This window comes from Penicillium paradoxum, assembly GCF_028828445.1.
Source record: "Penicillium paradoxum strain IBT 22861 chromosome Unknown utg000002l_segment0_segment0, whole genome shotgun sequence".
Classification (NCBI taxonomy): domain Eukaryota; kingdom Fungi; phylum Ascomycota; class Eurotiomycetes; order Eurotiales; family Aspergillaceae; genus Penicillium; species Penicillium paradoxum.
Genome location: NW_026643180.1, coordinates 1,864,792 through 1,892,230, shown reverse-complemented (window position 1 = coordinate 1,892,230; position 27,439 = coordinate 1,864,792). Strand labels below are relative to the sequence as shown.

The window sequence follows — 27,439 nt, the reverse complement described above, 5'->3', positions numbered from 1 at the left end:
TTTGGACCGAAATTGGGATATAGAGCGTCTCCCGCCTCTACTCACCTTGCAGGGAGTATTTCGCCTGGAAAGACGTTGCTGCGACTTTGTACCGCACAAGATGAACTCAACGACTTGTGTCATTGAGGCTAACTCCGATGTCTCTGGAGTTGGAGTAAGTCTCATCTCGAATCTCACTATTCTCGTCCTATCGCCATACACCTCCATATCTCAAGCACAGAACTATTCATCTAACACATGACCCACAGATTCGTATATCCATCTACGCCCTCTGTTTAGGCGGCTCTATAGTCAGCTATCTACTTCGGGTGTTTACTCCAGGAGAAGACCAAGAAGAATTCTCGCGGGGTGTTTCCTCCGCCCTCGGCATGCAAGGTCTAGCCCTCCTCTGCACGGCAATCTATCAGACCGTCCGGGGCGACCTAACACTCTTCCACGCGATATGCGTTGTGCACCTCCTCTCCATATTAGGCACGGACCTAGTGAGCAAAGGTCGATATGCAGGACTCGGCCCATGGCGGCTGTATTTCTTCGCCATAATCCAGGTCCTGGCTTTGGCGGCTTTCCTCGCCTTCAACGTCTATCTCTGGGTGACAGCGCCAAATTTTGGCAGTCAACCCCAGTGTAACAAGGATACAATATACGTGGTCTTTGGCGTCAGCATCAAAGCCACCTCTCCCGTGTTCCGATATATCATTCTCGGGACAATGGGGTTGATTGTTGCTACTTTTGCTCTCACTTTCACGTGTATGCTGCCGTGTCTATGTGGTTTTTTTGCATATCGGAGACGGAATCCCGGCATTGGGAACAGGATTGAGGGTCAGTCCAGAGGCTGGATCAATTGGTTCGTGGAGGTGAATCCGCCTGTTTACCAGAATCGTCATGAGCCACCCGAGATGCTCCATGGCCCGGCGCTGCTCCGATACACGCTGAACAAGGTGGCGTATTGCGCGTTTTGTATATATCTGATCGTTTCGTTAGAACAGACCATTAGTCGCAACAATCTCGATCCAGAAGAAAAAGGGTGGACGTTTGGCCAGGTCATTGCAATTTTCTTGTTGTTGGGTGTCGCCAATGAACTACTTAATGTTCTTCTTGCGAGTTGGGATAGGAAGAAGAGCGAGATCACTCAGCAGTTGGTACAGTTTAACCCGGGAGCTGGGAATTCGGTGCATTCTTCTTCTTGATATGATTATGTCCATTAGGTATATCTAACAAAAGGAATTTCAATAACCCAATCCTATTATATACATGTACCTACATAAGTACATGTAGGTAGGGGCTAATCCATTGCATAATGTCGATTGATTTGTACAAAACAGGATATATTCTATTTACAAACATAGATCAGGTTAATGTAAACACGAAGATTCCAGAACGCTGAAAAAGGACCAGCCGGCGGCTCAATAGATCGTAGATAGACATTTAGTTAGTTCGCCCTCATTTCATAGTATTGTCAACGAGCTCGCGATAGATCTTTTTGAGATCAGCGATATCAGCATTCAGCTCGTCAACCTGTTCGCTCTTCTCGCCTAGCATCTCAAGAGTCGTTTGGTACCGCTGATCAAGGTCTTCGAGTTCTGTTTCAAGTTCCTGCACACGAGAAGCGGAGAGCTGCTTCTGCTCGAGTTCCCGCATAAGGTCCACAACTTGTTGCCGGGCCTCATCGCGTTGGGTCGTCACGCGGGCTAGTTCGTCCTTGGAGCCAGCACGCTCGCTCTCTAGGCGGCGGACTGTGGCACTCATGCGCTCAACCAGCTGCACGGATGGACCTGCACCGACGGTTGACTCGGAGATGATGTCGTTGATACCGCGTGATGGAGGTGCCTGGGTACCACCGTACGCGGAAGGAGTGACAGGCGTGCCAGAATCACCGAAGTACTCGTCCGGCTCGAAGCTGATGGATGGTGCTTCCATGATTGACTGGTTAGTGTTGATCTGTGGAGGAGAAAGCGTGGCCTGTGTGATTGAGGCAGGGTAGGAGTTTTGCCGGGGCGGGGTGCCAAGTTCTGGTGATGCAAAAGGCAGAACAGACGAGCGTCGGCTAGGCGAACGGAAATCCAACAGCCCTGGGGTCATGGCTTCGAGGGTGCTCGACCGCCGAACAGACCCAACGGGTGACATTCCACGCAGGTGCGATGGGGAGTTTACCTGTTCCCTCCATTTAGCCCGCTCCTCTTCCAATTTCTGCGCCCACGTTGCATCACATGTTTTCTTCTGCTCTGCCATGTCCTTTTGCGTTGAGGTAAGGTCATCTGCCGCTTTCTCGAGTTTTTGCTGCAACTTTTGCAGCTCTTCCATGCGCTCATCGAGTCGGCTTTTTAGATCGTGCTCGGTTTCTTTCGCATTATCCAATTCCTCCTCAAACTTCTTCAGTTTTTGGTTCTAAATCGATGTCAGTAACGCCTACATTACAATAAGAAATGGCGGAATGGGAATTGAGATCTTACCATCTCTCGAATCTTCTTCCGAAGATCAATCTCCCGTCGACCGGCATCATCACGTTCCTTTTCCACATTGGCCAGCCGTGAAAGCAGAGAGCCTTCTAGCGTATGCCAATTTTCACTAGCGGCAGCATATTGGGTTTGCAGGGTCTCAATCTGACGCAGGAGTTTGGCCTGAGTCTCTCCCGTTGCCCCCGATGAAGCCTCTTCTGCGCGGGAGCGAAGACTTTCCATCTTGCTTTCCAAAACAGATTGTTCACCCTTCAATTCAGCCTCAAGCATTCGAGATCTTTCCTTCTCTTGTTCCATCTTTTCCTGCAGGTCTGAAATTTCCCTCTTGGACTTGTGTTCGCTAATCTCGCGCTCGATCTTTAGATTTGACAGCTCCTCATCTAGTTCTGTTGCTCGTTGCTTCTCCTGCTCTAGAGCATCGGAATTCGCCTTGGTCTCGGCAGTTTCGGCACGGGAGACTGCCCGATTCAATTGTGACCTCATCTCTTGGACGGTTTGACTGAGCGCATTGCGTTCAGTGATAACTGCTTCCAAGTCCTTCGTAGATTTTGTTTGAGATGACAAGGATTCGGTTGCCCTCTTCTCTGCAGCTTCTGCCCGCTTGGTTCTTGCTTCAGAATTGACCAGATCCCGCTCAAGTTTGTCAGTCCTTTTCTTCAATTCAGTCTGGGACTTTGCGTTTTCAGTAAGTTGCTGGCGCAACTTCTTGATCACAGTCCGATGGTCCATCTCTGATTTAGATAACTTCTGCCCCTCTTCAAGGAGCAATGCAATTTTCTCATCCTTTTCTAGGAGTTGCTTCTGCGCACTCCCTGGAGTAGCACTTGCCGCAGCGTTCTTAGCCGACTCGGCAGCATCTTTAGCGAGGTATTTCAACTTCGACTGCAATGCATCAATGCGTTCGATATAAACATGCATTTCCTCCTGCCATTGGGCTTCAGCAGCTTTATGGTCAGCCTGCAAGCGCACAATGTCCGGGTTATTATCCTGCTCCGGCAGTTCCTCCGGTGATTCAACGCTAACTCGCGGACTATCACCCGAAGCGAGAGTACTGACTACGTCGTTGGGTTGCGAGTCCGACAGCTCTTGACTACCTTTGACCGAATCGGTGGATGATTGAGCCACCTCTACGGAACCTTCGGGCGCGGAGCCAGCGACACTCAGGTCCACCGAAACACGAGGCGATACTCCTGACTCGTAGCTCACTCTTGGCGAGGCCAATGTTGCTACATTGCTGTCATGGTTCAGCTGAGGGGCTTTGTTGTCTTCTGTCGCACTATTCGCCGATGCGACGCTGGAATCAACATCGATGCTGGACCGAGCTTCATTGCTGGGTACTGGACTAGCAGGTCGTGATGAGATTCGGCTCTGAGGAGATTGAGAGGTGATATTGGAGGCATTTTGCTTCACCATGGCTCGGGCTAGACGCTCCTGAAGTCGGTCATTTCTTCGCGCGCTCGATGAATTGCGCGAAACCGCTAAAAAGATATTAGTGGATCTGTTCGGATCATACATGATATTGTGGATTTCATACAAATAGTAGGAGCCTTCGGCGGTTGCGGTTCCAGATCATGAGTTTCAGCGGGCTTTGTAGTCTGATTATTCTCCTCATCCATTAGAATATGATCCAGCCTAGACTCGACGCCCGCTACTGCCTGCTGGAAAAAAGATCCCATGCCCCATTTTGGCTTTTGGGTCTGTGAATTCTGTGCCATTGCGACAGATTACTGTATTGAGAATCGCGGACAGGCTACTAAGCGGCAAGTGCTTCGTGTTGGATTCGCATCGATTCGGTGGGGGCTGCGCTCGGACGCTAACTTGTCGCAATTATCTCGTCAGGGACGTCTCAGGGTCAATTCGACGACAAATAATGCGAAGTGTTTGAGACCGTATTCGGCAATGGCAGAGATGCGACGCGAGAAAAACGAGTAACTAGCAAGATGGAAACTGAATTCGAAGTATTAGGCAGAAATCAAGACAAGGATCAAGGCGCGGGGCCGATAAACCGATAAATGCGAGGCAAAATATCAGTAGTAGGAGATTCGCTGGTAAGAACAAAAAGAGAATACACAGAGAGATATAGGAAGCAACAGTCAATGTAAGAAACAGAGAACTGAAATTGAGGCCATGGGTTGAGATACCGTCGGTCTTGGCACAGGCTTCCGTCATCCCCAAGCTCCCCCGTCTCTCTGGACACACCTCTACCTGCATCATTCACAGCTAGCGTCGCTCTTTTTTTGCTGGCTTGGAACCTCTCAAACTACATCCACAATGTCGCTGGAGCCACCCACCTACCTCAGTTCCCTCCAGAATAACATTCGAGCTCGACCAATTCCGTGGGAGGGTGCTGTTCGAGCGGGCAACATCACCGATGACCACCTGAAGAAGATCAAGGCCGTGGACAAGGTGCGCAAGGAGCAGCGCCGCCAGACGATAGAAGGAGATCTTGCTGGATATACAGATCTGTTGGCCGGTGGCGCACAGGGGAAGAGTGTCTTGGACTCGGCCTCTCGAAGGACCGATATCGTGCAGTATATACTGGTGCTAGCCTCGGACTTGATCCAAGGTAGACGCTACTGTCGGTGCTCGATATTCAAAGAAATATACTGATTAGATCGCCCATAGATGTGCCCTCTCTGGCAAACTCGCTTGTGTCTCATCCAGAACCCTACAGGCCATTCTTACCCTTCCTGCAGCACTCGTCAAACGCCGAAGACCCCATCCCTCTGCTCACGTCCACCTTCCTCACGGCCCTCGTCTCACACAGTCTTATTACATCTTCCAAGCCCGCACCGCGCGACAATGAGGCTCTCCCACAGCTCTACGCCTATCTCTCCACCTTAACCAAGAATCAGGACAGTGGGCTCCAAGATATTGGCGTACAAGGGTTCTCAGACCTGCTGAGAACAAGTCGAGCCCGAGAAATATTTTGGGCACAACGCCAAGAGACTCTCAATCCCTTGATCGACACTCTTCGAACTGCAGCGGGAGCCAAAGATAGTGTAAGTACATTGGGAAGCAGTAGCCGCGGTGTCGAGCCCGGCCTTGCTGGTGGTGTTGGCCTCCAACTTCTCTATCGCGTTCTTCTAGTGCTGTGGCAACTTTCGTTTGAGGGTGCTCTCGTTGGTGATGAACTTCAAGAGTAAGTGACCTTGTTAGGATCAGCAACCAGTCTACACGTTGAGCGCCTGCTAATTCCGCTTAGAAACTATGAAATCATCCAACTCTACACTCACCTTCTGCGACTCTCACCGAAGGAAAAGACTACTCGCTTGCTTCTTGCAACTTTGTACAATCTTTGCTCCAGCAACCCGACGACCCTACTGCCTATTGCGGTGTTCGTTCGGCTCCCCGCCCTCCTGACCAACTTGACTGGCCGTCACCTGACTGACCCCGATCTGCTCGAGGATCTCGCCGCGCTCTCTTCGATGTTGGATGAATACACCAAGACACAGACTACCTTTGACGAATATGCCGCTGAGGTCCAGTCAGGTCATCTGCGCTGGTCGCCCCCTCACAAGAACCCGACATTCTGGAAAGACAACGCGCGGCGCATCGTTGAGGAGTCGAACGGCGCTTTGCCTAAGAAATTGGTCGAGATTTTGTCCAAAAGCTGGGACAATGACAAGCAGGTGCTGGCTATCGCTTGCAGTGATGTAGGAAACCTGGTGAAGGAGGTCCCGGAACGCCGTGGACAACTGGAGCGATTGGGCCTGAAGGCGCGGGTGATGGAACTAATGGCCGATAAAGATGAATCAGTGCGATGGGAGAGTTTGCACGCCGTTGGCGAATGGCTTCGGTATACCTTTGAGGGCTGATCCCCTAAGGGTGTCTATCACTCATGTTGATGGCTTTCCGGGATGAACATATACTCTGGTTGGCATGCTCTATGTATTTTCTTGCCATAACGCATACTTGCTTCCTTTTTTATTATTATTTGGGATTTTGGGATTACATCCACATTTTCCCTTCATGACCCACCGTTGGAGTTTGATATTGCAATACATACTTCGAATGGTGGACCTCGCGATCGACCGCTCAACAATCCAAGACGTGCCACACAAAAGATACTACATAAGCATTACCACAAACTAAATCTCAGCAAAGTATCGATTTGTACCGCGTACCTATATTAGTAAAATAAATACTTCTCTGTTAGTCCCAGAAGCCACCTTTGCCACGCGGGAGCTCGGGTTATGTCCGGGGATCCTTCCATTCCCCGCAAGAATTCTCCGGAACATCATCCCACCAGACCACAGCACCCATGTCGAGGTCCTTCACAGGCTGCAAGAGATGTAAGGCGCGCCGACAAAAATGTGACGAGCAGAGACCAAGCTGTGGGCGCTGCCAGACTGCGGGCGAGAAATGTCAATATGCGATGCAATTGCAGTGGGGAGGACGGACGTTCTCGCGATCCCGGTTTGGGGCCTGCGTCGGAGCTGGGGGTATGCAGAGACTCGGTATGTGATCTATCCAAAGGTACATGCGCATAACACTAACCCCTCCAGAGTATTCACCAGGAGAGTTTATCTACACAACCAAAGCGGCGGTACAGTCGGCCAGCGCCAAAACTGGATCAGAACTGACTCGATCGCAATCCGTCGACCCTTTCTCGTCCTTGTCCTCCAATCAAAAGGCTCTTTTACACCATTTTATCAACGATGCCTCTCAGATTACGGCGTGCCATTCGGGTATGCAGAAGGATATATGTCGCATGCTGATCCCCATGGCTCTCCAGACTCCCTCATTACTCTACGCCACCACCGCTCTCTCGGCGATCCATATCCAAGCCCTACATAATCAGTCAGAGAGCGTGAAATCAGCTCCGGATATTGCTCGACTGATGGCTCTCAGTCTGGAACATTTCCGGAAAGAGCTGCAGAATCCCTCGTCCAAGGGCTCGGAAGCGTTAGTAGCGACGGCCCGGACACTCTGCCTGGCCGAGATCCATTCTGGAGCGATCAATCCGAACTCATGGAGAGCCCATATTGATGGAGCGAGGGCTTTGATGAGGGCGTCGGATGTTGCTGGTGAGGATTCACCACGGTCCACGAGCGGTTTCCGGCGGTATTTGGATCGTTGGTATTGGTCGATTGTTTCGCTCACGGCTCTGACCGGGAATGGCCCGCCCATCGGAGATGTCTCAGATTTCGCCTCGTCTGATCTAATGGGACTGGGCGGGACTCCTGATTATTTGGATGATTATTGGGGGTTCAGCGTAGACCTTGCAGCCGTGTTCCGGCAGATTGGTGCTGCTGCCTGGCGAAGCCATGAAGCCGAGAAGGCGACCCAGGGCTTTGTAGCAGGAGAGATTGATAGCGATGTCGAGAATGATGCCGCTTCTCTGGAATTTGCAATTCGACAACTCATGAATCGCGATTCAAATTCACAACCTTTGTTTTATCCTGGGGCCGCACAGGCATTGTCGGCAGAGAGCGCGCAACAGCTCTTGCTCTGCAATGAGGCATTCCAACACAGTGCGCTCATCCAGATCCACCGTCGACTTCGGAAGACACCAAGTACGTCACCAGAAGTGCAGCAATCGGTCCGGCGCATCCTGGAATGCACGGCACAGATTGGTCCATCAGCAGGTCTCTCGCCTTGGGTAATGCTAACAACACCGATTTTCATTGCGGGCTGCGAGGCGCGCGACCAAGATCGGGATACGGTCAAGCGATTGTTATCGTCTTTGCACGACACTATTCGTGTTCCGAACGTTCTTCAGTCATTGAGGTTCCTCGAGCAGTACTGGTCTAACCAGCTCAGTGAAGAAGAAGACTGGAGCCATTTCCTCGGTAAGAAGTTTTTGAGCAACCTTGTGTGCCCCATGCTAACATTTTTTGACTCTTAGAGCGAATGCAGCTCGATTTCATCCCTTACTAAGGAGGCCAGCGGAGAATTTGCTGTTATTCCTCATGCGCAATGAATCATGTTTGCGTTCAGATATATCTTTCTTTCTTTGTGTTATAACTTTCTGTGTCAACATATCATCGGCATCGGCAGCAAGACTTTTGGAGTACATATTTGAGCCTCGGCGTTGGGAAGTCGTGACTGGCGAAATAATTCTTTTGAAAATTTTATACATATCAACCCTGCTTACCATCCATCTCCTTGCAAGCTTAATTCTGCATCTAAGGTGCTTATTAGCTACTTATATACAGTATAGTCAAGCCAATAGCACATTCTTAATCAAATGCAACCTCTTCGTATTCCGTTCTTAGCAACATAATCCGAGACCAGATCAGGTTTCACCGAGAACATTACAAACATATCAGAGGGATGATGTCGGAGATGGCCTTAAGACGCCAATCTCCGGAATTGGCGGATGGCGCGAGTTCAGTCTCCCATGGAAGCGGAGGCTAGATTAAATGTGATTCCTAAGCAGTTGATTTGCCTCCATTGGAGAGTTTGGATAGCTTTACAGGTCCCCTCTAGAACTATGAGCCAATCCGAAGAGAACCCCGGAGACCCTGGGGGAAACTCACATAACGTAAGGCTCGGGGCTCGGGCTCATCGAGTCTTGGGACTGACGTTTGGTAGAATCGGTGATTGGCGCAGACTCACGGTATCGTTATTCCTAATACACGATGATTGATCCCTAGTATCAAGGTGCTTTGGAATAGAAGTGCATTCATAATGTGCAGATTAACCATAACTGACTCTTGCAGGTGCAAGGTGCATGTAATAACCATGGATGTAGGTGGGAGGAAATATTGTTTTTTAGCGATCAGCCTAGAAAGTAGCATGATAATGGGGAGATTGATGAACACATATATAACGAGTTTGAGATGCCTGATCCTTCCCTTTACTATATCCTTAATGCGAAGAAAGCCTTTAGTTACCAATTGGACGCGGAGACAACATATCTGGCGTCCTTTTGTTCAGTAGTTGATAGATAAATACGTGTATAGTTCGTTTTTGAGGATGATATGTAGCGAATTCTGTTGCATTTATTCTCAGCCCCTTATTGCGAAGTACTTAGTTAGTCTGCCCACAGAGGGAAATAATATCATCGGGGACATAGGGGTGCATTATATCAATCAGCTCCGAGAGAGGGACCCAGTCAAGAACACCATGGATGCTTCGTACGGGGTGGCCACTATACAAAACCCTAGCGTATAAGGAGCTTTCATTCTCCCGCTCCGTGGTCTCCCTAGAAATTATTAGAGAGCTCAAAAGTACAGATAGAGAATGCGACTTACCAAACCTCAAAAGCAATGTTGGATGCCATAGCGGGCCAGCGCAGTGCTTCGATGCCCAAGGAACCTAGAATAGGACCAATATCTCCATCGTGGATAAAGATATGACTGTAATCAATGGTAGAACTCCCATCCTGGACAGCTTGCAGACGAGAAATGATTTCACCAATAAACAAGCCCTCGACAATCTGGATGTATTTGGCCACATGCGGGTTCGTGCGCCAGTAGTAGTTCCACTTCCAGTCACCAGCACGGAAGACCTCCTCAGCCATCTCCATGATAACACAGTCCGAAGAATTTGACAAACTGCAAGGCAAATCATAGCCATTGCAAAGACGAGCCTGGAAATTATCCGAGAAGTGATCAAACGTATCCTGCCAAGAACTATCTGACGCGCCCAGCATGGCACCCAGCTTCGAGCGTAACTCCTCAGTGACACTCAAATGCTCTTTCCACTGCTTGGTAGACTGTAGACTCAATAGCATAGAGCCGACAGCGGGACAGGAATATCCCTTGTTAACGGTATCGACAGACGAAACCATCTGACGCAGAGGCAGAGCTCCTTCAAAGTCAGGCCACACGCCCCGTAGAACCGCACCAGCCGAGGCCTGTGTAAGGGCGGACTCGCTGGAGCGGAACCAAACGCGTTTATTTGGCATATCGGGAATTAGACCAAGCTTCTCGCCATAGATACTCCACAGGTCCTTGCCGTGCTGGTATCCATCTTGGATACCTCCAATAGTGATCTGCGGGTACTGGCAGGTGCCATTCACATCCGGCATGAATGGATTAGATGGGTCTTGATATGTCTGTGCATACATTGGGATGGCATGGATGCCACTTGCGCTATTGGGGCCGGCATAGAGGTACGGGCGCACATCATCGCAATGGTATGCTTGGTTCTGGAAAGGGTGAGTTTGGGCCCAGAATTGATCTAGGGATTGCTTACTTCTCCACCGGGGAGAATATTGTATGGAGAGCGGCGCTGGTGGCGCTGTAAATACTCCAAGTACACAAGCTTTCCGTTGGCTGAGCCATTGGCTAGAGCTTCGGGTAGCTTGTATTCCGACGGACGAGGATGTGGCATGGAGCAATAGTCATAGGTGCCGTAGGGGATTCCCTCGGTTGGACCATTCGTTGGAGCTTTGTAGATACCTCCATATGTACCGATAGTGCTGTTGCTGATGTATGCTGTCGCGTTTAGTGTTGGGGGATAGAAGGTATCGCTGGGCGTGAGGCCGAACACAGAGGTCGCGGAAACCAGACTGAGGCCGCGCATAATGGAGAGGGGTTCAGGGAAGGAGAACCAAATCTTCCAGAGATCTTTGAATATAAGGAATTCCGCAATAATTGCGACTAAGCCCAAGACAAGAAACAAAACGAAGCTCCAACGCAGTCGTGGCAGTCGCGACCTGACGATCGGTGCACGTGGCGTCGTCAAGCCAACCTGGGAAGATCCAGTAGCCATGTGGCTGGAATGATTGCCACTTCTCAGCTAAATCGTTGTTTTCGACATCGATTGTGGTGTTGATGCGAGAAACAAACCAGCGGCAGATCAGTTCCCTGAAGGGCCGGGTGACTTGCACCTGAGCATTGGCGGCCGCCCCCTGCAGGTCCCTGCTCCGAGAGCTATTTTCGTCAATGCGATGAATCTAAAGCCTCCGAATTTTATTCAAAAGTTAGTCTTGGGTTGAACGAACTCTCATTACCCCTTGTTCCCATGAACATCATGTGGAAGGCTTCATTCGTTATGGCCATGGCCGCCCTGGTGTCTGCTGCCCTACCGGATTTTGCACTTCAGGCCGTCCTTGAAAATGCCACTCCAATATTTGGATCATACACCAAAAATACATCGAGCACAATAGAATGGATGAAGAGCTATCCCGATGAGACCTTGCTCGTTCATATGAACATCCCTGGCACCCATGACAGCGCCACGTGGAATTACACCCAGGCAACGCAAGATGCCCTGCGGGGCATCACAGATCTCAATCAGGTATCTGTTCCAGTGCCAGAAATGCTTCGTTGTCAGGAGTTATCCTTGATCGATATGCTCAATATGGGAATCCGCGCATTTGACCTGCGGTATGCTTTCGACCCGACAAATTCAACCCTCATCTTTTATCACGCTCAGGCCCTGCTCTCGCAGACAGCCACAGTCAATGATGTGCTGTTTGGCTTTTACGCATGGCTTGATGATCATCCGTCGGAGACAATATTTCTCTCGTTTCAATACCAAGGGTTGACAGCTCTGTATGCATCCAACAACGCGGCCGTACAGCTACAGCTCTATAACACCCTCACCTCTCCCGCTGCACGCCACTACTTCCTTCAAACCAAAGACAGACTTGGGACACTGGGTGAATCACGCGGCAAGATTACTCTCATGCGCCGATTTGATCTGGACAAGCTTCCGGAATCTTACACAACTGCTCTCCCTGGCTTGCATTTCCCCCCTGCTCTCTGGACCGATAACAGCCCAGATCTCACTTTGGTATACAACAAGGACGAGGATCTGACTGCCTACATAGAAGACTACTACCAACCCCTCACACCAACAGGGTCGAGCGCGGTTGAGAACATCAAGTGGAAATATAATGTCACGGTGGAACACATCCGCAAAGCAACTAGCCAACACCCGGACAGTCTCTTCTGGACCTGGGCATCTGGTACCAACATAGCAAATATTCCCCCTGATTGGCCTCGGATCATGGCTTTGGGGAATGGTAGCGACTACACACCAGCTGGTGGAGTTAATCAGCACCTAGTGCCATTCCTGGGAGGCCTTAAAGGCAAGCGAGTGGGAATCGTGATGTTCGACTTCTTTAATCAGCCTTCCGACCTGATTGATACATTCCTTAATCTATGAGATAATACTGAACCTGTTGCTCTATCTCAGATCCTATAAATACATCTCACATGTATCATGTATCTATGTATGTTTTATATCCCAGAAAAACCTCAGGTTGTTCTGTATTGTACAGCATAGGAATAACAGTTGAAGAACAAGAAATATCAAGAGCAAGAAGAAAATAAAGCTTAATTTCCTCGTGTATGGCAATCTTTGAAATGCAGAGCATGAGAACGCTGTGAGAAAGACACAACAGCTTGAACAGTGTTATTGAAGAACATCGAATTCGATCAGATTGCCATGCCAATCGCATCACACACAAGACCCTTATCTTCTGCTAAGGTCAGACTTTCCACAAGGTCTTCCCAGCTCGGTATATTAGCCTTGCGGCCAGAAAGCAACCCCATCTTCCAACCTTCCCATTTCGGCGCGTCCAGACCACACATCAGGCTCGCACAACGTGCCAATTCATGTTTCTCTAGGACATCCTCCCTGTCAAGACAGATGCACCTCCATGCATCATCTACCCTATACACATATTCCCAAATATCAGAACATTGGCTGTATCTGATATTCTGCAGGTCAAGCCAGCCCGATCGTGTACAACTCCAATCAGAGGGTTTGCAGTGCTTCTCCAGCTTCTCCCACATCTCATGCGGTTCATGCAGATTGCGCACAATTGGCTTGGTGATAGGAGACAGATTGTTATTAATGATCATTTCCGCAGCCGCTTTCAATCGATCTAGTTCGTATTCCAAGCGATGTGATCGGGGGAGTTTAGCGAATTCGCCATCAATTAGTTCCAGGAGGAAATTGTGGCTGAGAACGAGTCTGATCCTGCGCCGCCAAAGACGATAGTCAGAACGGCCACGCAGGGGCGGACAGTTGCATTCTATTGGCAAATTTTCATCTCCATATGCACTCCTTAAGCTGGACGCACGTTCAATGGCGGCGATTGTTTTGTCTATGTTCTGGATTTGAAAATCTGTGGAGCCACCAGAATGAACAGGTGTATCAAAACAAATTTCGTCAACGCCATCGACTCGGCGCTTTTTTGCTGGCGAGCTGGGCGGCTCATTTCTGGGGGGACTTTGGTCGAAGGAGAAAGCTCGTTTCACCAATATTGGTAAGGCAGACATGATTTGGCGATGTGGAGGATATCTTCAGTGGATGAGAGGAGATAACTCAAATTAAAAGAGAAAAGATATTTGAAAGAGAATGCTGTGGTTATAAAGGAAGAAGCATGGAAGTATCGATGGAAGTATGACGTCGTTTAGTTGGTTGTCTCCAACTTCTGTAAACAGAAGGGAGCATCTTGCAAGGGGCTGTTAATCAACTTATATCGGGCTAATTTCCCCAAAGAACATTGGAAGCACGCCAATTTCATGAATAACCAGGAAGGGCTGGGCACTCAAGCATGCAGCCCTACATTCCTCGGTCCCAAACGAAAATTGACATATCGCAGATCCTCTTCACCCTTCTCCATGTGATATCTGCGTCTTCGAGGCTTTTCTTGGGCATGTCTTGCCATTTTATTATCGAATCATGTTGAGTTGAACAATCTAGCCCATCTCTATTCCTGAGAAGTTTGAGCCGAGAAAAAATGCCTCAGATACGAGGAGAACTTCCATAAACGAATGAAAAGCGCAATAAGAGAAACAAAAGTTATAAAGAGAGCAATGGCTCAAGTAAAACCATTGTATTCCAGACCGAGAAAATGCAGGGCAAGTTCCATTAGGTTGTGAAAGTACATGAAAGGCCGGGATAGCTCGCTTCTTTTGCCCATACTCAACATTCCACATAACTCCAGTAAATTATCTCTCTTTCAGGAGAGGACTCGGGAAATTTGACTATTTAAGTACCGAAGTTGCAGTAGTTGCAGCCCCTAAAAATGCAAATAAAGAAGTGAATATACGAGCCCTCGCGGTACCGGCGCCCCCTGACGTCGAGGTATCTGTAGATATACTCTGCGCCACTGTATCGACTGAATGCGCAGAATCAAATGCTAATAGGTTATTCTCAATATCAAAGAGTAACCTTTACATTCTCCCTATATGAAATTCCCACCGCATATCTTCTAACATGATACGTATACCAATCTAATCACTGCATTGATAGCCAATTGAAGGATCGGACCCTTGCAAACGTGACGATATTGGTGGTAAGATATGTATGTTATATAAATCCCGGCTATATATCCTAGACCCCTAGCTAGCTATGAAAAGATGTCCAGATCAGTTCGTTCACCGCATCTTGGGCCCTCTTGAGCGAGCTACTGCCAAATAACCAATCGTCGCTAATATACTGCTCGCTCCCACGAGCAAGGAAGTATTGCTCAACAAGGTCTCTTCCTTAACATGGCCCACTTTTGTCGCAGCCTTGTCCGTGATGTGGTCCTTCCAAGTTCCCTCAGCAATATAGTCTTGCCACTGTACATTCGAAAGCTCTTGCTGATAATCAACCACAGTCCCTGACCAATTATTGGTGATGACCCCGTCATCTCTCTTATACCAACTGTTGCAATTTGGATCTGCAAAGCTAGTAGTCCGGAGAATTGCCTGTATTCTATTGTTAAAGCTTTTCAAAGCCCCCGGCTCTGGCTTGAGAGCCAGCGTCTTCCCCTCCTGACGAGCTCTGATGACTTCGCCAACCAGTGTGTTTAGATACCGCGACTGTGCTTCGATCATGAGGATGATAGAGTTGTGTCCTGTTTATAGGTCAGAATGAATAAACTCGCGGTTTGATCTTAAGGCTTCTCACCGAGATTAGTGTTGGGACCGTAGAACATTCCGAAGTTGGGCAAGTCCTCGACTGTCACACCATTGAAGGCCATCGCTCCATTCTTCCAGATATCCTGCAGGGACCGGCCATTCGAACCATAAATTTGAATGGGGTGCATGAACTCCACGGTCCTGAAGCCAGTGGCAAGAATAATAAGATCGTATGGCTGTTCATCCTCTTCGTCGACTTCAATGCTGCTGTCCGTGACAGATGTGATACCCCGAACCTCCAAGCTGACATTGTCACGGGCAAGGGTGGGATAGTAGTCATCTGTAATGATGATTCGCTTGCATCCCGGCGCATATTTGGGCGTTAGCACGTCCCATAGCTCGGGGTTCTCCGCTAGTTGGGATTTCATGGTTTCGGTGCATAAGTTCCGAATCATATGGGCAAAGCCTGAGCTTTCATCTGCAACAGCCGAATAGAAACTCTCCCGATAATCCATTTGTAGCGCCCGCTTGCGCCAGAGAAGTAGTGGGAGCCATTTGAGAAGGGTTTTTTCAAGGTTGGATATTGGTCTATCGCCGCGAGGAATAACCCAGTTTGGCGTTCGCTGATAAATAGTGAGATGAGAAGCAACCTGAGCAACTTCAGGGACGATTTGAGCAGCAGTTGCTCCTATCGAGATAGTCAGTATTATGTTGAATGGATGGACATTTTCGGGCAGACAATGCGCACCGTTTCCAATGATTGCGATCCGCTTTCCTGTAAAATCATAACTCCAGTCCCATCGAGCAGAGTGCATTATTTTCCCTTCAAAATCATCTAGGCCCGGGATATCAGGATATCGGGGTAAATTAAGTTGTCCGACAGCGGAGACAAGAAAGTCGGAGCTTAAGACATATGAGCTCGAGAATTCGCTGTCCTTTTGCCCGGATAGCACGACGCTTGTCTTCCACTTGGATTCAGTGTCATTCCACCGAGCTTCTTCTACCCTGGAGTTGAATCGGATATGCTTGTAGAGTCCATGTTTCTCTGCGATGCCAACGAGATACTTCTGCTCGACACATAATTAGCAATGGCTCATAAAGCAGCGCGGATTCGGGGTGTTCCGGACTTTGAGTTCTTCTTGCCCGGAAAATTCCCTTGACCAATCGTGCCTTTGTTCAAACGAGTAACTGTAAAGCGAGCTCGCCACTAGATTGAATCAGCTGTTGTGTCATTACATTCATTGGAGGGTGCTTTACCGTCGCAGCAACAGCCGGGATACTTGTTGTCATTCCATGTTCCACCGACGCTGCTACTTTGCTCCAGAATAAGGAAATTTTGAGTTTTATTCCGTTTGATCAGGTCGATTGCCATGCATATTCCTTGAGGAGAGATCAGGGGGTTAGCGTGAGCAATTAGGAGATAATATGCCGTTAGGATCTCAGCATACCCGATATGCCAGCGCCAATAATGACCACGGTGGCATGCGTAAAGTCTTTGTTTCCCACAGGGAGGCGTGTGTTATTCAATACCGACATTCTGATTAATGTTGGTGGTGCACTATCCAAGAGTTGACAAGCACTCAGGTAAAATGTGGACAGCAGCCTGAGATATAACTCCAAGCTTCCCTGCAACCTCCCCAATCCACCGGTTATTCGTATTGGCTGTTCTCTAAACGCCGCCATTACCGAGGTCTCTCATTGTTTGTTGGTCTTGCATATTTCTATGCAACTGATATCACAGTTCATGCATAAAGAGCAAAAAGCCCATCCGAAGGGCTTTGCGCTCACGTTTGAGTTCAATTTTTTGAATAGTAACCATTAAAGGAGTTCTTTTTATAAAAAGGCTACGAGGCAGTTGATCTTCGATATAAAATGGGCAATCATTCATGATCGTCAAACAGGAATGGTAGACGCGAAATGCGGGGAAAGCACCACATCCGAGGCATATACCTGGAATCCCCGCAGCTGTTCGTTTTGGCATTTGCAAACTACAGAGACACGAGACACCTTCAGGATTTAAGGAAGTTCGATTCCCTCCCTCTCTGCTGTTTGTAGGATGTATTGCTTGACCTGGACAAACGATGAAGAATTAGTGTTCTGTTCTAAATAACGGTTGAAAGTTGTCAAGTTCCGGGGAAAAACGTACTTTGTCATCGGGGACCAGCTCAATCGCCAATCTACCCTCGCTGTCTCTTTTGTCTGGTTCAGCCCCCGACTTCAACAACAAAATGGCAGCAGGTCCATGTCCCTCAGAAATAGCGTGGTGAAGTGCTGTAAATCCGTCCCCATCCGTTGCGTTGACAGGGCTTTTACCTTCCTCCAAGAGAGTCTTCAGAATGGGCACAGATCCCACTGCAGCCGCTCTGTGGAGTGGTAGCTGGCCACGTTTATCTTTGACTCTCGCGCTACACTTGTTGGCAAGCAAGGTGCGGACAGTGGAAATATTGGACTTGGAACTTGCAAAGTGCAGAGCATTCTAATAAACAGTAAGCTCATATTTGACTAGTAGCAATGTATTTATCGCAGGAAGCTTACCTGTCCGGAGTTACTTTTCATGGAGACGTCTGCTTCTTTTCGTAGTAGCAGGTCGATCGTCGCGTCACCTGCAGCATCTTGCAGGCTTGCTGCAATCATGAGAGGCGTCCACCCGGAGCCATCCTATGTTTCTTTAGCGATGGTTTGAAGGCGAAAATGGATGAATATTGGAAAGAGAAGGGATCTCTTGTACTCACTTCTACATCCGGGTCGAAATCCTTCATAGCGACTAACAGTTCCACGACCGGGAGCCGGTTGTATGCTGCAGCCCAATGAATTGGAAGACGCTCATCGTCGTCTTTCACAAAGGCAGATTTCGGGGTTGCCTGTTTCATTGTTAGCCTCTCTCTTGAAGACCGAAAAGAATAAGCGTCAGCTTGATCTTGCGGGGCAGTCTAAGGCCTAGGTGGAGTACAACTCACATTGAGCAACGACTCGACGACCTCATCTAAGGGATTTTATTAGTATAAAATGCTACATAAGAGTAATATAGTCTCACTTCGTCCTTCCCGCGCAGCCTCATGCAGTGCAAATTTCTGATTGGAATCCATGGTGACTTTGGTGGAGGAAGAGTTATACCTGGGAGGATCATCCGTGGATAACCCTGGAGCTACTGCGATAAGAGCTGCGATAAGCTGCGGCGGCCGAGTCAGCAATGTCATGCTCACCGCCCACCGCCAGACAAGGTCACTGCTCACCGCCCTCGTTGGAACGGCATAATAATGCTTCAAGGATGGCGCCTCAGGCAGATACACCCGTTGCAACTTCGACTACAGACTCACGCATATCTTCTGCTTCCAGTTTCAATCATACATAGCTCTGAGCTGCCAGGGTCATTGCTCCAAGTTCCAATCGATTTTACTTGCAAAATTGGCGCTCAGGTTGAACCTCCGGACAAGACCTGAATCACGAACCAGCCGCAGGCTTTTCATTGCGCGCACGATCTAACCGTGATTCTTCGGCGCCCCGATCGTCCAAAGCACCGATATCACCCACTTCCCCAATACCATCACCTCGCGCACACACAATGGACTATACTTCACCTCAGTCTGCCGATGACGCGGTACGCATGTCCGCCAAGCGGACCGCCGAACTCTTCGGTGCTGAGTACTTGATGGTTACTCCTTCGACTCTTACAGATGGCTCAATCGGTGTTTCTTACCGACGGAAAGCTGAATATGAGGATATCACCGAACTCCCACGAGCGCTCGCAGAGAAGCAGGCAAAGGCCGCAGCTGGCCGCACAAAACGCCCAAAGATTCAAGCGCAGAAGCTCGCAGATGGCAGTGGCCAGTCTATGTCACTTGTGAGGCGGCCATCAGGCACGGGAGCAGGAGCTGCTGCTGCTGCCGGAGAGCAACCGACGAGTTTGATTCAGAGACCTTCCGCCACCCAACAACAGCGTCCCGATTGGCATGCGCCCTGGAAATTGATGCGCGTCATTTCAGGTCACCTGGGATGGGTGAGAGCTTTGGCAGTGGAACCCAACAACCAGTGGTTTGCTAGTGGAGCAGGAGACAGGACTATTAAGATTTGGAATCTGGCAACAGGCGCCTTGCGTCTGACTCTCACTGGTCACATTTCCACTGTTCGTGGGCTAGCAGTATCACCCCGGCATCCGTACCTTTTCTCGTGCGGCGAAGATAAGATGGTCAAATGTTGGGATTTGGAGACGAACAAGGTCATTCGACACTACCACGGTCATCTCAGCGGTGTTTACACACTCGCCCTCCACCCTCGTCTCGATCTGTTAGTCACAGGTGGTCGTGATGGCGTTTGCCGAGTCTGGGATATGCGGACACGAAGCAACGTTCACGTCCTCAGCGGACATAAGGGAACTGTTGCGGACATCAAGTGCCAAGAGGCCGACCCTCAAATCATCTCTGGCTCGCTCGATTCTACAGTCCGGTTATGGGATTTGGCCGCTGGCAAGAGCATGGGCGTCCTGACACACCACAAGAAGGGCGTTCGCAATCTTGCAATCCACCCTACTGAGTTCACATTTGCCAGTGCCAGCACTGGCAGTATCAAGCAATGGATGTGTCCCAAGGGTGACTTCATGCAAAACTTCGACGGTCATAACTCTGTCATCAATTCTCTCGCTGTCAACGACGAGAATGTTCTCTTCTCTGGTGGCGACAATGGATCCATGTCGTTCTGGGACTGGAAGACTGGCCACCGCTTCCAGTCTATCGAGACGACTGCACAGCCCGGCTCCCTCGAGGCCGAGGCCGGAATCATGACCTCTACATTTGATCGCACTGGTCTGCGTCTCATCACAGGTGAGGCTGATAAAACCATCAAGGTCTGGAAGCAGGATGAAGACGCCACACCTGAGACTCATCCTCTTACTTGGGCCCCGACTCTCGGTAGACAGCGGTACTAGAGGAGTGACCAGCGTCACTGGCATCCGAACAACCCTCTATTCCAATTGTCTAATACCCTTTTTTTGTTTCTTTTCTCGCTATCAAAACAATACTGGAAATATGTATGTGGAGTTAAGCGCGGTCTGCGGGCTGTATGTATCAGAAGAACTTTACCTTGAAAGGTTCATGCATGTCTTTGAAAACGGGTCAATCATGTGCTGTTTTATTAAATCCTCAATCGGCCTACCTATATCATGTCCCTGGATTTAACCTAGCCAATTCGAACCCGTACGAAGAAAAAGCACTACGAAGAAGAAGCCAACTCTACGAGTTCATAATGCAAGGCAGAGTTTGACTGAAAGGGTATCATATGCAATCTATTGTGCAATATTACGCTAACTCCAAACAATGCGTAACATATCAAAACACTTACAAAATCCTTATCACTGGTCAATGCCCAAACCAAAACCTTTAGCCTCAACATCTTCTCGGAAAGCAGATCTGACATCCTCAGCCGCAACCCTGAGCCGGACTTTACTACTGCGGTCACCACGAGTGGGAATCGTAGTACCTCCAAGCACGCTTTTAGAGCCAGAGCCCTGCTCCAGCGCCAGAACACCTGAGTTCATAAGCGACATAGCCGCATATCCTAAGTGTCGTACTCGAGCATTGGGGCCTCCACCCAACAAGAAATCCTTAACGCCAGCACCGGCGGCACCAGCAACGGCGACCGCTGCATCGGCGATGCGGCGGGCTTCGTCGAGAACATCGCCGATGGTAGATTCGGAGAGACCCGTTCGTTGAACGCGGGCTAGAAGAGCTGCGAGAAAGAGTTTTGCTGGTAGCGGGAGACAGCGCAAAGATTGCTGGAGTGGGGTTGATGTAGCTTCATGGATGGCCTGCTTGATGGTGGCGATAGTGACGCGCCCTGGTTGGCCCTTGGCGGGAGGAGGTTTAGCTGGGGTCGATTCACCAGCTGCCTTGGCTGTGATAGCCTTGTTTCGCCGAGCAGGTGTCTTGCTAGGTGTTGGAGGCAGTGATTCTGTCTCGTCGTTGGCCGTGTCAGCTGCGGCGGCAGCTTCATCGGCAGCTTGCTCGGCGATTTCAACTGCTCGACGGCAAATATCTAAAGCGCGTCGAGCATCACCACTCACTGCGGCTACTTTGCGACTAGCGAATTGGATCGCATCTGGGTCAACGATGTTTCCTGGGACGCTGGCCAGGCGGGTGCTGATGATCTCCATCAGATCTGTGTGACGGTAACCCGGGAATGTGATACGGGTTAGACCGAGTCGACTAGAGATCTTGTTGCTCAAGGTTCTTTCTGGGAGATCCATGGTGTTTGCGACCGCCAGGACAATGAGACGCGAGTGGCGGAGAGCAGGCCAGTTGAAGAAGTTGTACATAACAGACTGGTTCTTTGTGACAAGTTGGTCCAACTCATCCATGAGAACAACACAAGAGACTCGACGAGGGGAGGGGTTTGAGAATTCCCTTTCGAGAAGATCGAGTGCGTGCGAAGGTGAAACTCGATCGCCCTTCAGGGCTTCCCACAATAAGGAGTAGGATTGATGCGGGTCAGTGACTTTCATACCGTTGATCTCCACAAAGATAAAGTCATCCATCTCTTCTTCATGCACGGCACCATTCAGCTGTGCGACGACCTCACGCACTGTGGCAGTCTTGCCAGTGCCTGGAGTGCCGGATATGTAGATGCAGGCGCCTGTGCCTTCCATAATCGCAGCGCTTAGGTGATTGTATACAGTGTTGAACTCGGTCTTTCGGCAAGGCAATGAGTCTGGAACGGTAGAGACGTGTAGTAAGTTTCGGGCTTGACGATAGGGAGATTCGAAATGTGTGGGCGAGAGAACCCGAGTACCCAGCGGAGTGAATTCGAGTGGCTTCTTCACAACGATCCTAATGCAAGTTAGTCGTACTTCTAAGAAGCTTTCCGTCGTCTCATACCGTTTATGGGTCGGCGTCGTAAGGGCCTTTTTGCGCTGTGATTGCGGTGTGGCATTTGTTGCCGCCAGTCGCTGTCTTTTTCTCGGGGTTGAAGGTACCACTGAATCTTTGGTATCAACATACTGCGATAATCCAGATTAGCACTGCCTTTCACTTAAGCCCATGTGTTGAGACTCACGTCATTGTCCGCAGCTCTGCGTTTTCTGGAAGCCTTCAATCCCTCCTTGACCCAATTGATCAATTGGTGAATGTTGTCTTCATTGTACACCTCTTCCCAGGTGAACTCATCGGTATACCTTCCTTGAACCTGGTTCACGCCCCGTCGGCAAATAATGCACTTGTTGTATTCTGCCAATTGGGCCTTGTTCTTCGGGGGACCATTGGGGTATCTGGCATTGAATGAGCCTTGAGACATGACCTTGCCTTTGCCGCTGATCGATGTCAAGGGGTTATTGTTGAAGTCCAGCGTGATATATTGTTCATTAGGCAAGGCGTCGGTTCGGCGCTTGTTCCTCGTGCCCATGAATTCGTCGGGTGATGCGAACCACATGATATTGACGGATTTGAGAATCTCGTCTTGTTCGTCTTCATCCTCCTCTTCCACAAATTGTGTGATGATGCCTACCCAGTCCTTTCCAGCCTCGGGGGACTTCAAGAGAACGACATCACCCAGTTTGCATTCGAATTGACCCATCTGTGCGCCAATAATTTTGCGTTTCATGCGGGCCGGGCGGGCAGAGCGTCTTCTGCCACGTTTCACGGGGCTGCCCTCATCGACCACATTGTCCTGGCTAATCTCTTCATTGGTATCGTAAACCCAGTTCCACGGAAGATCCTCCACGCCTAGTTCATCGTCGGAATCGTCTCGAACCAGAGCTCCCTTGGTCATCCATTGTGCGCGCTCGCGGGCGCTGCGCCTCTGGGGCGGGGAATCAGAGTCGCTATCACTCATTGGAAGTACGAGATATGTGACCAGATTGGAGATGCAATGTCGAAGGAGAAATCGCGCTTGACGCGTTGTCCACTTTCGTCCCTTTCCGGATTAGCGCATCAAGGGGGCCGGACCAATCAAGCTCGAGTCTCTATCTTGCGGTACCCACATACTCCATTTTGCTACAACGGATAAAGACACTACTTACTCCGTACATCTTGAGAGTATGTCTGGCAGAAATAAGAGAACCGTACACTTTCACTTTGTCCAAACATACGGTTATGCAAAATTTTGATTTCATTCTCAGCGAGGGCATTCTCATTTAGGTTTCTCGCCGTTTTCGTGACGTACAATGCCACGTACCTACTGTCTCCCGGTTTGCACCTTTGTGACCCTGTGTTGTCTCCCCAAGTGGTCTGCTGCAACTGGAACCTAGAGTATGTACGTATGTGGTTGGTGATTATCTAATTTTATTCCCTCAAATGACTGACTATTGTCCATGTCCTACACAATCTTACTATGTCAATTGTCCTAATGTGTGTGTAGCTTTGAGCTCGGATCGTATTATTACAGGACCTCCCTAGTTGATGACAGTCTATATAAAATCATCAAATCATACACATGATGCTAGTATACAAGGTACTCATCCATGGATGCTACACCCTATGTTGGAATCAATTCCTCATTAGCTCTACGATTCTCGAGGGGATATTCGAAGTTTGATAGACGGCAAAGTTCACTAGACCGCCAGTATCCCTTTACTCTTTCAAGCGAACCATCTCACTTTATTGTAGAAATTGAGTTGAGTACGCCTCAATTCATGGAGATATTTGACTCCATAACGATGCGAGAGATAACGAGATACCAACAATGTACTATGTATACATGGATATGTACATACATGTAGACATAGCTAGGATGTATGTACCTGTATATAGGTATGATGACATACTACTTGACACTTGTAGAACGACCATATCATTACCCTTGGCCGCATCCTTAAAACGCAAAGTCTAGGCTGACTCGCTGCACTTCCACGTCCAGCACTTCATACCTCTTATATACCTCCAGGGCTCCCATCCTAAGGTACATATGCATGTATGCTTCGAGTTGCATGGGTATTTTCAACCCGGCTTATATATCACTGCCTCAAGATACTGGCAGTTTCGCGTCACTTAACTCGCAGTTTCACGTCATCCTTTTCCCAATTGTCTCGTGCTAATGGTGCCTTAGAAAAGCAAACTGCCCCGGGATAGTCAAGCAAGAAGTAAGGTGAGTAACTTTTAGATTTATCGCAGGCTCCCATCACGGTGCCAGCGATTTGCACCTGCCCAATCGCGATACTACCTAAGTACCTACCTCGTTCTCATCCTATCACACATCCTGGATTGTTCCGGAAGCCTGCTATACATCTGTACTGTTTGATTCCCTTGCAGCTCTTTCTTTCACCTCCGATTCTTTGCCGGGACTGATCTTTCTTCTTGCCCCAGCCTCAAATCATTGAGAGATCCCATCTTATTATTCTAGTTACTACCTGTGGATCTGAATTTGGTCAAAATGGCATTCCCCCGCCAGTCCGCTGAGGAAGAGTAAGCCTATTCCTCTCCTCTCCCCAGATACCCACGAATCTACAAGTGCATTTGACTAATCAATGTCCTACAGTTGGGAGCGCATCAATGCTAAGTGTAAGGTATAATGTTATCCAATATGGTTCCTGCTACTGACTCGCCTGGTTAGCATGGGAGTTGCCCAATTACGGCCCCAGTCCAGGTTTTGACCCAGGCAAGAGATACACCCGTCGCCAAGCGGACGAGTATCCAGAGAGCAGAGTTCTTGATTTTGATGATGACTATGTCCCCGAAGAAATAAATCATATTCGTTCCGCTTCAAGTCCGATCAAGGATACAACTAGCCGTTCCACCTCGAGTGGACGTCCTTTACCGACATCATCGCGAACTACGAGCACTGATACTTCCAATACGCACGGGAAATCACGTTCACGGTCACAAAATGGCAGAAAGCCCCCAAGTTCTTCGCTGCCCGCGAGTCGCGCTCGGCCCATCATCTTGAAGCAGAATGACCTTCCTTCGAAGGCAAAGTGGCGCAATGGCTCTCGTCCGGATGGCAAGTGTGTTCACCATGTCCATGATTCCGCCGCTAACAACTTTCTAGCTTGCTTCCGTTTGCCATATGAGTGTCGAATCTTCCAGAACAAGTAAGTACGAAAGAGTTGGCAATTGCTTTGGCCCCAGAACTGACGCAGACACAACAGAATAAGAGGGCAGACACAGGCAGATGCTTCGAGCATCGACTTTCGCCAGACGATCATCGAAGATACAGGCGCCTATGTGAGGATGAGCGATGGAGATCCAAAGGCCAGTCCCCAACACAACCTCCCGCTATCTGAAAGATGTACCATACTAACCACCCTAAAGGTCGTTGAAATCTGGGGCCAAGACACTGAGGTCTCAGCAGCCCGAAGACAGCTCCAGGAGATGGTGGCCAATATGATACAACTGCGAAATTCATTTGGCGTACCGCGATGGGACAAAATCCGCGCGCATTCACTTGCTAAGGATGCCAATGCCCAATCGCGCGAATACTATGAGACAAGATTGTCCAGCCTGCGAAAACCACCAAAGATTTCCACTTTCTACACCGTATGAAAAGCCTCCTGCCAGCCCTTTTGTTGATTTGAAATTTCATGCACACTAACTGAGTTTTGGCACTGTAGCTTGCTTTCCTGTGGCCATCCGATGGCCCATCCGTGGACTACAGTCTTTCTGCCCGACGCGAACTCGTCGATGGCATCCGTTTGAAATATACTGTTAACATATACATCAAGTCTGGTGTCTCAGACTACATCTACGTGTCTGGAAACAGCCAGCGGGATATGATCGCCATTGCATCCCAATTCCGAGAGCTGTGCCGCAGTCTAATGGTCCAAAGTGAGACGGAATACAGGCTTTTGCTTGTCGGTCCACCCCCAGTGGAGCTCATGAGAACCCATATCATCCTTCAAAAGTCCGGTCAGTTCTCCAGGGCTGTTCTATGTGGACCAGAGCTAGCCCCTGAGGTAGCCGCGAACTGGAGAAATACTGCCAATGCACTCAAGGTCAGTAACAAGGACGCTGTGACCAGCCGCCTTAGGCACGCGCTGCGAGTTATTCCGCAATTCCAAGGGTTCTTGCAAATGCGAGCGAAATTCGGTTCGTTTGCTCTGCAACAATGGCGCAAGCCAGATGACGGCACATCTTTTCGGTTCTCGGAGTTTCGTGAGGTGATTTCACTCATGAACACCGAAGGGCGTTTGCTTCCGGGGTATGTTGTAAACTCGCCGAACTCCAATAAATTGCCAGCTGACTTGCAGTTTAGGATCCGAGTACAGCAAGAAAAGATGTTCAGCCGAATCATTAGATCCGACATCCTTAGGCCTTACGGCCAAGCCAAAATCGGATCTCTATTGAGGTTGATACCTACTTATTCTGCCAACTTTGAATATAAGGCGAGCCGTGATACAATGATTCGCGTGGAAGCGAAATTCTCACTCCCCCTGGGCTCGCAGGAATTTGAAGTCAACGGAATTCGGTGTTTCAAGCCGCAAGAAATCGATGCCCGAATTGATTGCCAAATGCCAATGCAAATCAGCATGATAGACTTTGAGAGGTCTGTTGATTCTAGTCCCTGTCTGCACCTACGAGAAGCTTACTTCATATCTAGGTCCGACTGGCAATTTGAGATTAAAGCACTTCAACTCTGCGGCGAGAGTGACGTCTCCCCGGAACTAGAAAGATTCAAGCGTTCCATCGCCTTCCAATGGAACTCGAGTGCAAAGAGCCTTGGGTCTGCTCCTCAGCGCAAGTCAAAGTTCGCCCATGGTTCAAAAGTCACGCGCTTCGTTGAAAAAGCCGCGGTTCAGCTACAGGTCAAAGACACGCCCTATGTATTCGAGATTTCCCGCTTCGACGAATACAAATATGCGGCTGGTCACTGGTCAACAACCCCGAATGTATTCTGGGGTGCGTCCCTATTCGATCCAGCTTGGGACGACCTACTAGGTGAACAGGCTGAGTCCGACGTTCACAAAATTTCCAAGGATGGAAGCCTAAATCTCTTCTTTCCCTCGCCGGAGGACGACAATAAACAGAAGGGAAAGGAGCAAACGGATGAGGCTCAGGAAAGGGCTGGGACTACAGAGCAAGATGATAAACAGTTGAGAAAATTCATGAGCACCGTTCAGCAGATTGCGCGGATGCTGGGGGACCCAGGTGCTGATATGCCCGCCATGCTTGACTGTGACCTAGGGACTTTATTCTAGTCGGTTACATCTGCGAGCCAGACTGCGATAATCTCATTTGATGGAAAATGAAAAAAAAAAAAAAAAGAGAGGAAAGAAGGGGAGAGATCAATCATCGCTATCGTCCA

General features: G+C 49.2%; 12 protein-coding genes across 12 annotated transcripts; 6 read left to right on the top strand and 6 right to left on the bottom strand.

Annotated features, from left to right (window-relative positions):
- Positions 1-100: 100 nt before the first annotated feature.
- Positions 101-1,187, top strand: N7457_000705 (uncharacterized protein; the record flags this gene model as incomplete). The annotated part of the gene is made up of 2 exons (XM_057171773.1): positions 101-154; positions 249-1,187. The coding sequence occupies 2 exons, from the start codon at positions 101-103 to the stop codon at positions 1,185-1,187; spliced, it is 993 nt and encodes a 330-aa protein (XP_057035676.1).
- Positions 1,188-1,440: 253 nt separating this feature from the next.
- On the bottom strand, positions 1,441-4,171 carry N7457_000704 (M protein repeat protein; the record flags this gene model as incomplete). Its single annotated transcript, XM_057171772.1, has 3 exons — positions 1,441-2,385; positions 2,451-3,934; positions 3,991-4,171. 3 exons carry the CDS (start codon positions 4,169-4,171, stop codon positions 1,441-1,443), a joined length of 2,610 nt encoding a protein of 869 aa, XP_057035675.1.
- A 556-nt stretch (positions 4,172-4,727) lies between these two features.
- N7457_000703 (H(+)-transporting V1 sector ATPase subunit H) lies at positions 4,728-6,274 on the top strand (the record flags this gene model as incomplete). The annotated part of the gene is made up of 3 exons (XM_057171771.1): positions 4,728-5,022; positions 5,082-5,598; positions 5,662-6,274. 3 exons carry the CDS (start codon positions 4,728-4,730, stop codon positions 6,272-6,274), a joined length of 1,425 nt encoding a protein of 474 aa, XP_057035674.1.
- A 446-nt stretch (positions 6,275-6,720) lies between these two features.
- On the top strand, positions 6,721-8,339 carry N7457_000702 (Zn(II)2Cys6 transcription factor; the record flags this gene model as incomplete). Its single annotated transcript, XM_057171770.1, has 3 exons — positions 6,721-6,916; positions 6,965-8,251; positions 8,308-8,339. The coding sequence occupies 3 exons, from the start codon at positions 6,721-6,723 to the stop codon at positions 8,337-8,339; spliced, it is 1,515 nt and encodes a 504-aa protein (XP_057035673.1).
- Positions 8,340-9,434: 1,095 nt separating this feature from the next.
- N7457_000701 (uncharacterized protein) lies at positions 9,435-11,123 on the bottom strand (the record flags this gene model as incomplete). The annotated part of the gene is made up of 3 exons (XM_057171769.1): positions 9,435-9,609; positions 9,659-10,557; positions 10,605-11,123. 3 exons carry the CDS (start codon positions 11,121-11,123, stop codon positions 9,435-9,437), a joined length of 1,593 nt encoding a protein of 530 aa, XP_057035672.1.
- A 261-nt stretch (positions 11,124-11,384) lies between these two features.
- On the top strand, positions 11,385-12,524 carry N7457_000700 (phosphatidylinositol-specific phospholipase C; the record flags this gene model as incomplete). The annotated part of the gene is made up of 1 exon (XM_057171768.1): positions 11,385-12,524. One exon carries the CDS (start codon positions 11,385-11,387, stop codon positions 12,522-12,524), a length of 1,140 nt encoding a protein of 379 aa, XP_057035671.1.
- Positions 12,525-12,796: 272 nt separating this feature from the next.
- On the bottom strand, positions 12,797-13,645 carry N7457_000699 (uncharacterized protein; the record flags this gene model as incomplete). Its single annotated transcript, XM_057171767.1, has 1 exon — positions 12,797-13,645. The coding sequence occupies one exon, from the start codon at positions 13,643-13,645 to the stop codon at positions 12,797-12,799; it is 849 nt and encodes a 282-aa protein (XP_057035670.1).
- Positions 13,646-14,749: 1,104 nt separating this feature from the next.
- N7457_000698 (flavin-containing monooxygenase) lies at positions 14,750-16,753 on the bottom strand (the record flags this gene model as incomplete). Its single annotated transcript, XM_057171766.1, has 6 exons — positions 14,750-15,213; positions 15,267-15,905; positions 15,966-16,287; positions 16,345-16,424; positions 16,475-16,597; positions 16,666-16,753. The coding sequence occupies 6 exons, from the start codon at positions 16,751-16,753 to the stop codon at positions 14,750-14,752; spliced, it is 1,716 nt and encodes a 571-aa protein (XP_057035669.1).
- Positions 16,754-17,233: 480 nt separating this feature from the next.
- On the bottom strand, positions 17,234-18,303 carry N7457_000697 (ankyrin repeat domain-containing protein; the record flags this gene model as incomplete). The annotated part of the gene is made up of 6 exons (XM_057171765.1): positions 17,234-17,314; positions 17,364-17,693; positions 17,753-17,875; positions 17,950-18,078; positions 18,175-18,200; positions 18,252-18,303. 6 exons carry the CDS (start codon positions 18,301-18,303, stop codon positions 17,234-17,236), a joined length of 741 nt encoding a protein of 246 aa, XP_057035668.1.
- A 476-nt stretch (positions 18,304-18,779) lies between these two features.
- Positions 18,780-20,138, top strand: N7457_000696 (WD40 repeat domain-containing protein; the record flags this gene model as incomplete). Its single annotated transcript, XM_057171764.1, has 1 exon — positions 18,780-20,138. The coding sequence occupies one exon, from the start codon at positions 18,780-18,782 to the stop codon at positions 20,136-20,138; it is 1,359 nt and encodes a 452-aa protein (XP_057035667.1).
- A 423-nt stretch (positions 20,139-20,561) lies between these two features.
- On the bottom strand, positions 20,562-23,035 carry N7457_000695 (origin recognition complex subunit 1; the record flags this gene model as incomplete). The annotated part of the gene is made up of 3 exons (XM_057171763.1): positions 20,562-22,035; positions 22,084-22,205; positions 22,262-23,035. The coding sequence occupies 3 exons, from the start codon at positions 23,033-23,035 to the stop codon at positions 20,562-20,564; spliced, it is 2,370 nt and encodes a 789-aa protein (XP_057035666.1).
- Positions 23,036-24,571: 1,536 nt separating this feature from the next.
- Positions 24,572-27,332, top strand: N7457_000694 (uncharacterized protein; the record flags this gene model as incomplete). Its single annotated transcript, XM_057171762.1, has 7 exons — positions 24,572-24,603; positions 24,677-24,699; positions 24,752-25,229; positions 25,287-25,674; positions 25,749-26,335; positions 26,390-26,680; positions 26,735-27,332. 7 exons carry the CDS (start codon positions 24,572-24,574, stop codon positions 27,330-27,332), a joined length of 2,397 nt encoding a protein of 798 aa, XP_057035665.1.
- Positions 27,333-27,439: the final 107 nt, after the last annotated feature.